Raw genomic sequence first — 12,092 nt, 5'->3', positions numbered from 1 at the left:
TGTAGCTAAAATGTGTAGTTAGGTGTGGTCAAAATTAATTCAAGACAACTGGTGTGAGACTGCAGCTTTATTTGGTATCAGGAACATGTAAGGTCAAAGTAACAAGCACACACCTCTATGGCTGAAATCAGTTCTTAAACACTTAACATGCACTCAGATATCAGGTGATACCTTCCCCAACAATGATCCTAAGTTAGTTTTCACAGAAATAAGGCTATTACAAAACCCCAACCTTATATTGACATAGACTATGTTTACTGTATGTCCCTGGGGTGAGGACAATCAAACACCCTACAACAAACATTGTTTTAACTCTCTGGAAGTTTCCACTGACGGAGGCTTCAGGGACAAAGAAGAATACAAGGAACAATGTTCTCATAGCACATATGGTTTAACTAAGTATGTCATTAAATGAGAAACGAGTTTCATAGATATTGTCTGACTGTGGCTTGGTTTGCTTGTCCAGCTGGGAACTATTCTTTGAACCCAGGCGACATAGATCAATGGTGTTGACATATATATGTGACTGGTCAGGAGTTTTATGCACAGGCTCCTCTTGAGCTATCACTGGTTTCCTACGAAGAAAAGCATCAACAAACAAGTGAAACATAGCATTTTATTTCAGAAAGTAGAAAATAGAGTTACGTTTAAAAAAGAGAGTTACTCTATAGTCTGGCTGTCACCAGACCAACCTCAATCTTTTAAGATTGAACAGTCCGGGGAGTCTATGCACAGGAGACATGATCAACGGGCATAGTTCAAATGACTCTGTGCGCAATTGGATAGTCCTTCAACCAATAAGACCAACAATCTGGGTGCGCCAGCTGGATAAACCAGATTGTGATTGGTCCCCACAGATAAAGGAAGTAGGACAGAGAAATTTGGAGGTTTCCAGCCAGAGTGGCAGGGCGAAATCAAATTGCCAGCAGATCGGATTGAGTTTACCGCAGTCTAACTCTAACACACACCTGATCCTTCGACACAGTAGAACCCCCCCTACAGCAGACAGGAGGCCCAGCAGTATGATGACCAGCACTGGCACCCAGATCACCGCTGAGGGGAACAGATAAGAACACAGGAGATCTGATATCACGTGAAATATATCACATTATGACATATTTATACAGTTAACTGATTAAAAAATATATGTAAAGAAGTACACATGTATATACATCAGTATATTTTGAGTCTTACTTGAATCAGTTTGACAGCTGGTCCACAGAGGTGAACTCCTCATGAGTCCAGAGAGTGATGTGACGCTGATGCTGTAGGTCTGAGCAGGCTGAAGTCCAGTCACTATCAGTTCTGTTCCTGATACAAAATCATAACTTTTGCCACTCACATTCACCTCCACTCCAGTCCACACACCAAATGGTTCCACCCACTTCAGACTCAGAGAGTAGTCTCCAGGCTCACAACTCAAATGGGGCACCACTGCTGGGACTTGGAGGGAAACATGATAAAATAATGGGGCTCTAAGTTTGTGACCAAACGTTACAGTTAGAGAACCAAATATTGCAAAGACAGTCTACATTAGCATTACCACAAAGTTCAGAAGGTTTTCTATCTTAAATTGTAAGTTTTGATTTATTACAGTTTTTTCTACTGTTTACACACTAAATCAGTTGGCAGTTCAGCACATATCTTTGTGCCATTTCAAGCTAATCATTGGACTTGAATTGCTTGAATTTCAATCATTAAAAAAAGAAAAGAAACACGATTTAAAACGAGTAAAGTAAATAAACTATTATTCAAACAAAAGATGGAAGATGGAGTCCTCTTTACACTAGCATCTTGTTCTACCTGGTAAATGATATGAACTTACTTGTGACCTCTGAGAATTTATAACCTGTGCTTCTCACTCCCTCAAACACAGTGAGGAGATTGAAGGAGTATTTTGTCCCAGGAGGCAGAAATCGAACTGTGTGCTTCACTGTGGCCCCCGCATCTGATCCAGTGATGCTGGTCTCTGCTCCATTGCTGTCCCTCAGTATATAGTTGTAGTTCTTGTTGTTGTTGACTTTGGTCCACTCCAGCTGTAGTTGAGTCTCAGAGCGAATGACCACATTAACCTGTGTAACATCAAGAGGAACTGAAGGGTGTAGGGAGGGCGGGCCGGGAGGGTGGGGTTCATTCAAATTAAAGACAGTGATGAGTAACACAAACTAATCAAATTCATACCATAAAAAAAATATTAATGGCCCGGCTTTTATTTGCTTTCATGGCCAGCAAGTTAGGGGGTCATCCCTTACAGCGACTAAGAACAGACAAAATCACTGAGAGGCTAAGCGAGGGAGATACAAATACTTTTAATAATACAAAAATGCACTAATTTATTGACTAACACGAACACACACACACACACACACACACACACACACACACACACATAGTTTTTAGAGGTGTCCCTAACACCATTCAAAATAACGAATCTCTAGTCTAACAGTATAAATATTAGGAATATTTTTGCAGATATATATTTTTTGTAAATAGAAGGCATTTAGAATACAAATGCATAGACAAACCCATAGATCATAGACCCCAATGTATTTCAAGTGAAGTGAACATGAGGGAACATACCTGTTACTGCTGAGAAGGTGAATGCCGTGCTTCTCACTCCCTCAAACACAGTGAAGAGAGTGAAAGAGTATTTTTTCCCAGCAGAGAGAGATGAGACTGTGTGCTTCACTGTGGTCCCTGCATCAGATCCAGTGATGCTGGACTGTACTCCATTGCTGTTTCTCAGTATGTAATTGTAGTTCTTGTTGTTGTTGACTTTGTTCCACTCAAGCATTAGGTGCGTCTCAGAGCGGGTTACCATCCCTACCTGAGTAACACCAGGGGGAACTGAAGGGGGGTGCAAACATAAACTTAGATGTTGTGATGCTCACACCAAGAGAGAGAAATGCATTTGAAATGCAGAATGTAGAAATATTGAATTACAAACAACATAAGTGAGGAATTGAAAATGGTGGAGTTCGTTCAGCTTGAATGACACAAACTACTCTTTTCAAAAACTGGATTTGGAAATTGATCGTAATGATTTAAGTAATAAAATGAGGAAATATCCAACCTTTAAGGACACCCATTTTCTTTGTGAATGAACAATGTATTGGGTCAATTACCTGACTCGCAGATGAACTTAAGTGACATTCCATTTTAACGCTTATTCTACACGACAGAAAATAAAATGTGGTGTTTTTCTAAGCGGTAAAAAAGACACTTTGACTCGGTGCAGTAATATCATCACTCCTGAAAAATCCTCGCATTGGTTCTATTGATGGAAGTGAGAGGGGGAGGGAGAGAGGATTTTTCAGGAGTGATGATACTGCGCCGAGTCAAAATGCTCCCAAGTGCTATTCCGCCAGACATTATTATCCTTTTTACCAGCATAGAAAAGTGCTGTGTTTTATTTGTGTCACCATACAGTACTTGGTCGTGAAACTACTCGTGTAACTGTAAATAGGGAAAACGTGGAAAAGTCACCATTTTCACCGGAACGGATCATTTAATCATCCAAATGATTTCTAAGCGAGTTTATTAAGCACTATTAAATAATAGTAGTCCCTTAAACGTTTAAGTAGTATGTACGTAACCATCAAATTTCTCAGTATAATAACAAGAAATCAAACATGAAACTATAAAAGTAAATAAACTATTATTCAAACAAAAGATGGAAGAAGGAGTCCTCTTTACACTAACATCTTGTTCTACCTGGTAAATGATATGAACTTACTTGTGACCTCTGAGAATTTATACCCTGTGCTTCTCACTCCCTCTAACACAGTGAAGAGAATGAAGGAGTACTCTGTCCCAGGAGGCAGAAATCGAACTGTGTGCTTCACTGTGGCCCCTGCATCTGATCCAGTGATGCTGGTCTCTGCTCCATTGCTGTCCCTCAGTATGTAGTTGTAGTTCCTGTTGTTGTTGACTTTGGTCCACTCCAGCTGTAGTTGAGTCTCAGAGCGAATGACCACATTAACCTGTGTAACATCAAGAGGAACTGAAGGGTGTAGGGAGGGCGGGCCGGGAGGGTGGGGTTCATTCAAATTAAAGACAGTGATGAGTAACACAAACTAATCAAATTCATACCATAAAAAACTATTAATGGCCCGGCTTTTATTTGCTTTCATGGCCAGCAAGTTAGGGGGTCATCCCTTACAGCGACTAAGAACAGACAAAATCACTGAAAGGCTAAGCGAGGGAGATACAAATACTTTTAATAATACAAAAATGCACTAATTTATTGACTAACACACACACACACACACACACACACACACACACACACACACACACACACACACACACATCGTTTTTAGAGGTGTCCCCAACACCATTCAGAATAACGAATCTCTAGTCTAACAGTATAAATATTAGGAATATTTTTGCAGATACATGTATATATTTTTTGTAAATAGAAGGCATTTAGAATACAAATGCATAGACAAACCCATAGATCATAGACCCCAATGTATTTCAAGTGAAGTGAACATGAGGGAACATACCTGTTACTGCTGAGAAGGTGAATGCTGTGCTTCTCACTCCCTCAAACACAGTGAAGAGATTAAAAGAGCATTTTTTCCCAGCAGAGAGAGATGAGACTGTGTGCTTCACTGTGGTCCCTGCATCAGATCCAGTGATGCTGGACTGTACTCCATTGCTGTTTCTCAGTATTTAATTGTAGTTCTTGTTGTTGTTGACTTTGTTCCACTCAAGCATTAGGTGCGTCTCAGAGCGGGTTACCGTCCCTACCTGAGTAACACCAGGGGGAACTGAAGGGGGGTGCAAACATAAACTCAGATGTTGTGATGCTCACACCAAGAGAGAGAAATGCATTTGAAATGCAGAATGTAGAAATATTGAATTACAAACAACATAAGTGAGGAATTGAAAATGGAGGAGTTCGTTCAGCTTGAATGACACAAACTACTCTTTTCAAAAACTGGATTTGGAAATTGATCGTAATGATTTAAGTAATAAAATGAGGAAATATCCAACCTTTAAGGACACCCATTTTCTTTGTGAATGAACAATGTATTGGGTCAATTACCTGACTCGCAGATGAACTTAAGTGACATTCCATTTTAACGCTTATTCTACACGACAGAAAATAAAATGTGGTGTTTTTCTAAGCGGTAAAAAAGACACTTTGACTCGGTGCAGTAATATCATCACTCCTGAAAAATCCTCGCATTGGTTCTATTGATGGAAGTGAGAGGGGGAGGGAGAGAGGATTTTTCAGGAGTGATGATACTGCGCCGAGTCAAAATGCTCCCAAGTGCTATTCCGCCAGACATTATTATCCTTTTTACCAGCATAGAAAAGTGCTGTGTTTTATTTGTGTCACCATACAGTACTTGGTCGTGAAACTACTCGTGTAACTGTAAATAGGGAAAATGTGGAAAAGTCACCATTTTCACCGGAACGGATCATTTAATCATCCAAATGATTTCTAAGCGAGTTTATTAAGCACTATTAAATAATAGTAGTCCCTTAAACGTTTAAGTAGTATGTACGTAACCATCAAATTTCTCAGAATAATAACAAGAAATCAAACATGAAACTATAAAAGTAAATAAACTATTATTCAAACAAAAGATGGAAGATGGAGTCCTCTTTACACTAACATCTTGTTCTACCTGGTAAATGATATGAACTTACTTGTGACCTCTGAGAATTTATACCCTGTGCTTCTCACTCCCTCAAACACAGTGAAGAGATTGAATGAGTACTCTGTCCCAGGAGGCAGAAATCGAACTGTGTGCTTCACTGTGGCCCCTGCATCTGATCCAGTGATGCTAGTCTCTGCTCCATTGCTGTCCCTCAGTATGTAGTTGTAGTTCCTGTTGTTGTTGACTTGGGTCCACTCCAGCTGTAGTTGAGTCTCAGAGCGAATGACCACATTAACCTGTGTAACATCAAGAGGAACTGAAGGGTGTAGGGAGGGCGGGCCGGGAGGGTGGGGTTCATTCAAATTAAAGACAGTGATGAGTAACACAAACTAATCAAATTCATACCATAAAAAATATTAATGGCCCGGCTTTTATTTGCTTTCATGGCCAGCAAGTTAGGGGGTCATCCCTTACAGAGACTAAGAACAGACAAAATCACTGAGAGGCTAAGCGAGGAAGATAAAAATACTTTTAATAATACAAAAATGCACTAATTTATTGACTAACACACACACACAATTTTTAGAGGTGTCCCTAACACCATTCAAAATAATGAATCTCTAGTCTAACAGTATAAATATTAGGAATATTTTTGCAGATATATTTTTTTTGTAAATAGAAGGCATTTAGAATACAAGACAAACCCATAGATCATAGACCCCAATGTATTTCAAGTGAAGTGAACATGAGGGAACATGCCTGTTACTGCTGAGAAGTTGTATCCTGTGCTGCTCACTCTCTCAAACACAGTGAAGAGAGTGAAAGAGTATTTTGTCCCAGCAGAGAGAGATGAGACTGAGTGCTTCACTTTGGTCCCTGCATCTGATCCAGCAATGCTGGTCTCTGCTCCATTGCTGTTTCTTAGTATGTAATTGTAGTTCTTGTTGTTGTTGACTTTGTTCCACTCAAGCATTAGGTGAGTCTCAGAGCGGGTGACCACATTTACCTGAGTAACACCAGGGGGAACTGAAGGAGGGTGCAAACATAAACTCAGATGATGTGATGCTCACACCAAGAGCATTTAAAATGCAGAATGTAGAAATATTGAATTACAAACAACATAAGTAAGGAATTGAATATGGAGGAGTTTGTTCAGTTTGAATGACACAAACTACTCTTTTCAAATCCTACCATAAAAACTGGATTTGGAAATTGATCGTAATGCCTTAAGTAATAAAATGAGGAAATGTCCAACCTTTAAGGACACCAATTTTCTTTGTGAATGAACAATGTATTGGGTCACTTACCTTGACTCGCGTATGAACTTAAGTGACATCCCATTCTTACGCTTATTCTACACAACCAATTATGGTGACAGAAAATAGAATGTGGTGTTTTTCTAAGCGGTAAAAAAAGACACTTTGACTCGGTGCAGTAATATCATCACTCCTGAAAAATCCTCTCGTTGGTTCTATTGATGGAAGTGAGAGGGGGAGGGGGAGAGGATTTTTCAGGAGTGATGATACTGCGCCGAGTCAAAATGCTCCAAAGTGCTATTCCGCCAGACATTATTATCCTTTTTACCAGCATAGAAAAGTGCCGCGTTTTATTTGTGTCACCATACAGTACTTGGTCGTGAAACTACTTGTTTAACTGTAAATAGGGAAAACGTGAAATGAACTGGCTAAGCTAAGTGCTAGCAAAGTGGCGCTGCGTGCCAGAAAGATTGAGTACACGCATTGAGACATGAGAGGTATGTATCAACTCATCCTAGTTAAGGGAACAACATAGTTTAATGTGAAAATGGTGGAGTGTTCCATATGGGTGTTAAGTCAAGGCAGGTGACCCAATACTTTTGGCAATAGTGTATTTCATAGATCATAGACCCCAATGTGTTTCATAGGAAGTGCGCATGAGGGAACATGCCTGTTACTGCTGAGAAGGTGAATGCCATGCTTCTCACTCCCTCAAACACAGTGAAGAGATTGAAAGAGTAATTTGTCCCAGCAGAGAGAGATGACACTGTGTGTTCCACTGTGGTCCCTGCATCTGATCCAATGATGCTGGTCTCTGCATTGCTGTCTCTCAGTATGTAATTGTACTCATTGTTGTTGTTGACTTTGTTCCACTTCAGCTCTAGATGAGTCTCAGAGCGGGTGACCATTACCTGAGTAACATCAGAGGGAGCTGAAGGGGGCATGGAGGGCAATAATCAACATAAAGAAAATAGTGTTAATGATCAAAAATCATAAAATGAACAATTCTTTTGTTTCTATTTGGAGATGATTTCAGTGAGGTGAAATTGAATCAAGAGAGAATTTAGTCTACCCGTAATCTCTGAAAACTGAAATCCTGTGCTGCTCACTCCCTCAAACACAGTAAAGAGAGTGAAAGAGTACTTTGTCCCAGGAAATAGAGACCAGACTGTGTGTTTCACTGTGTTCTCTGCATCTGATCCAGTGATGCTGATCTTTGCTCCACTGCTGTCTCTCAGTGTGTAGTTGTAGTTCTTGTTGTTGTTGACTTTGGTCCACTTCAGCTCTAGATGAGTCTCAGAGCGGGTGACCACCCTTACCTGAGTAACATCAGGGGGAGCTGAAAGGCGCCAAAAGGTTTCTGTAAAATTAATTGAAAGATTGAATTGTGGAGAATCTTACCATACTAACAACGTACAGTATATAGCTGCCTGTCTTTCATATTCATTCCACTCCAGCCCTACTGTAGGTCAGTCTCAGAGCAGGTTACTACATTAACGAATGATGTCAGTAATCATCTTTGTTATCTCCACCTTGTTCTCCATAATTCACCTTATTCCATAATAGGTCTGAGCCTCAGAGGATGTCAGAATAGATACACTGATAACAGAAATAGGAAGATAACATTTCTAAAGAAGTGGAAGAAGAGAGGATCAGTACCGTAAGCAAAACCACAGAAGAGGAAGAAAAGCGAATCATCATAAATGTTTAAGACATAGCAATATAATTGTCCTGTAGATAGAAGAGGTGAAAGTCATTAACATCCCTACTGAAAAAAACCCATCATGACCAGCTTTGCTGGTTTGCTGATTTACCCAATTTGCATTGGTATTTCAGATGGTTTTCCTTGTCATACCACATCAAGATGGTCATTAGAGTCTACTGTTATCCGATATCTTCTTCTTATTCTTCTTCTAACAGATTTTGTGCGTCAGCTTCAACCGTTTCAACCGTTTCAACGTAGAAACGTCATTCAAACTGTGCTAAGTAGGTCTTAATTATGTGACTTCAGCTATGTATTTTTCAACTTTGTAACTTTTACACTTTTTGAACTATGAATTAAAAACTATTAAATCCCCATAGACTTAACATTGCAACATCACATGACATCCTATGACTAGCATTGCGCAGCCTCGTAGGGTGCCTCTCATATAGGGATTTATCGGTCCTTCCTTCCTTCCTCGATCCTTCCCCTGGTCATAGTCCCTCCTACTAATGAATTTGTGAAGGAAACGACGAAGGAACGAGCGGAGGATGGAGGAACGGAGCCTGATGAACTCGGCCTATGGTCTTGCCTCCTCTGGCTGCAATAGACCTCTGAAGTTCGCCTAAAAAAAAGCTACCATCTTTGCCCATATAAGGAGTTACGGTATCTGACGATTTTTCCTATGGGAAATTAACATGGGGATTTTCAATTATCACACCTGTTAAACTCTCGCGGGGATGACAAAATCGGAAATTCAGGTGTTTTCCTGAACGCACTTTTGTCCTCTGCCTTCGAGAAGATACTGTGATCTCCGGTGCGCAAAGGCGGCAGACTTTGATTTTTGCTACCCCAGAGCTAACTTGCCATGCAACTTGCCATTAAGTTAGTTAAGCCAGTTAGCTCTGGGCTAGCAAAAATTAAAGTGTGCCGACTTCACGTACTGGAGATCACAGTATGCACAATAAGACAGAGGACAAAAGTGTGTTCAGGAAAACGTCTGCATTTAAGACTGATGCAATAATTCAAAATCCCCATGTTATTTTCCCATAGGAAAAATCGCCAGATACCGAATCTCAAAGATGGCAGCTTTTTTGTAGGCGAACTTCAGAGGTCTATTACATGAATGAGATGTCCTCGTGACGTTGACTGTGAGCGATTTCCGGTGAACGAGGATCGAGGAAGGAAGGAAGGACTGATAAATCCCTATATGAAAGGCACCAGAGCCCGTCTACGGAGAGCCTTGCCACTTGCTATTAAGTCCCATTGTAACGACTTTTGGTTGCAGTTCCACCAAAATTCCACTGGGGGCGGTCGCCTGAGTGCAGAATGAATGGGAGCCTATGGAGCTAGACGGCTAAATTTGGCTCTTTCACCCAATTGTCGTTGAGAGATCTCAGATTTGATTGTAGTTTTTGCAAGTTCAACATAGGTTATAGGTCAAAAGTTGAATGAACGAGTACTTATGTCCTTCCGATTTCTTACAGGTTGAGTTGTTGTTGCCCATACCACGCTAGCATTCTGCTAATGAAGCTTGAGTGTACAGTATGACGTCATTTACATTTTAAAAGACGTTTTAAAGCAAACAAGAAACTCTAAAAAATCAAACACCACGCAATACGTAATTTCTTTGCATCCCCTTTCGAAAACAACATTCAAATTAATTGACAAAAATGTATATTTTGAGAAAAGTGGATTTTGAGGGGTATTGCTCCATAGACCTCCATGCATTCTGCACTCCAAATGTGAGCGCCTCTAATGGAACCAGCGTGGAACTGCAACCATTTCAAAACCGGAAGTATAACGACAGTGGCAGTTCTCCCCTTATTAGACATTCTCTGAAGGCACCCATAGAGTGAGTGAGTCTGAGGCTAACCAGAGCCCATTTGGGCTAACTGTCATGGCTAAGGAAACGGACACTAACAGGACTGCAGGGTTCATACTGTATTGCCCCTGGCTGCAGCAATGAAATGTATAGGGCTAAAACAGCTGGGGTTGAGAAACTTTTTCCCACAGGTTACTTAGACAAGGAACCAGTCCTCAATGCATAGCTAGTACCTACCAAAGATGGGGCGCTGACACGCACACGCCAGGCAGAGGTTTAGTTGTTATCCTCAGCATGTCTACTAGGCAAAAGGCTGGATGTAATGTTGTCGTGAACATACACAAAACACGTTGTGATGTCTTTATACTTTTTAAGGTATTTGCCACAACGTGCTAAAATTTCCCCATGGTAAGTCAATGGGTCGAACGTTCGTGTGTTAAAATCTAATGACCTACTCACCATCTGTCTGACTGACTGTAGCCTATCCATCTCCATACAGGCTATGTAGGCTACAAACAACTTGGACTGGTCCGAGCTTGCTTCTGCTATTATTAGTCCACATCTGGCACATCTGGCTGTGCGGTTAGTGTTAACAAACCGATTTCAGACTAAACAAATAGCCTAACGTTATCAAGCCAGGCAAAATAGCTAGGCTACTTGAATTAAAATAACGCAGACCACGAGAGACCTAGATAGTTCAGCTACCACCGTGCATAGAGCACATAGCCTATTGTGAAACTCATATAGCCTACTGCTTCATCTAAAGTTAGGATACAGCCAGGATAAATATTGTGATACTCCAGACACTTTGTCACACTTGAGGGAAACTTCCCGTGCTTTATTTATCAACCAAGCAGCTTATATCACAACCGAGTTGCTGTTTTAGCCACAAGTCACACTTTTAACAGAGCATTAATTAAACAGACCTAACTCTATGTCCAACTCCTTCACTGTCGGACCTGCGTCGACAGGCACACACACAAACCTAAAACTCCACACCCCAGTTCCCCTAAAAGGGACACAACAATTTCAGGAACTTAACAGGTAACAGAACACATCACACACAATTAAGAGGATATATCACAATATGATATCAATGTAATTCGGCTACACAGCCTTCCGAAATGACCATTGAATATTTTACCAGTTTGGAAAACATAGACCATAGGCCAAAGAGGTTTGCAGGATTCTTCAAATTGTAGGATTCCAACAGCCAATCAGATTGCAGGATTCTGGGAGCCAATCAAATTGCAGGATTCTGGGAGCCAATCAGATTGCAGGATTCTGGGAGCCAATAAGGTTGCAGGATTCCAACAGCCAATCAGGTTGCTTGATTCCAACAGCCAATCAGATTGCAGGATTCTGGGAGCCAATAAGGTTGCAGGATTCCAACAGCCAATCAGATTGCTTGATTCCAACAGCCAATCAGATTGCAGGATTCTGGGAGCCAATCAGGTTGCAGGATTCCAACAGCCAATCAGATTGCAGGATTCCAACAGCCAATCAGATTGCAGGATTCTGGGAGCCAATCAAATTGCAGGATTCTGGGAGCCAATCAGATTGCAGGATTCTGGGAGCCAATCAGATTGCAGGATTCCAACAGCCAATCAGATTGCAAGATTCTGGGAGCCATCAGATTGCAGGATTCCAACAGCCAATCAGATTGAAGGATTCTGGGAGCCAATCAAATAGCA

At 40.9% G+C, this 12,092-nt stretch overlaps 1 protein-coding gene across 1 annotated transcript; it reads right to left on the bottom strand.

Moving 5' to 3' along the window:
* Window positions 1-368: 368 nt before the first annotated feature.
* On the bottom strand, window positions 369-11,626 carry LOC134069671 (receptor-type tyrosine-protein phosphatase H-like). The gene is made up of 10 exons (XM_062525699.1): window positions 11,543-11,626; window positions 7,944-8,231; window positions 7,783-7,802; window positions 6,484-6,621; window positions 5,665-5,911; window positions 4,756-4,775; window positions 3,737-3,983; window positions 1,195-1,443; window positions 969-1,053; window positions 369-575 (listed from the first exon to the last, which is right to left on the bottom strand). Exons 1-10 carry the CDS (start codon window positions 11,562-11,564, stop codon window positions 392-394), a joined length of 1,500 nt encoding a protein of 499 aa, XP_062381683.1. The 5' UTR covers window positions 11,565-11,626; the 3' UTR covers window positions 369-391.
* Between the last annotated feature and the right edge of the window lie 466 nt (window positions 11,627-12,092).

Source organism: Sardina pilchardus, chromosome 22 (assembly GCF_963854185.1).
Source record: "Sardina pilchardus chromosome 22, fSarPil1.1, whole genome shotgun sequence".
NCBI lineage: Eukaryota > Metazoa > Chordata > Actinopteri > Clupeiformes > Clupeidae > Sardina > Sardina pilchardus.
The sequence above is the reverse complement of the archived record's forward strand: the minus strand, read 5'-3'. Positions and strand labels throughout refer to the sequence as shown.

Bases quoted from the DNA above. Each gene is read 5' to 3' on its own strand.
- LOC134069671 (XM_062525699.1), bottom strand. From the start codon at position 11,564: ATGGTCTATGTTTTCCAAACTG. The intron at 3,984-4,755 runs GTAGGGACGGTA...GATGTTACACAG, and splicing joins TTCCCCCTGGTGTTACTCAG to GTTAATGTGGTCATTCGCTC. The intron at 576-968 runs GTGTGTGTTAGA...TTTTCTTCGTAG, and splicing joins CTACTGTGTCGAAGGATCAG to GAAACCAGTGATAGCTCAAG.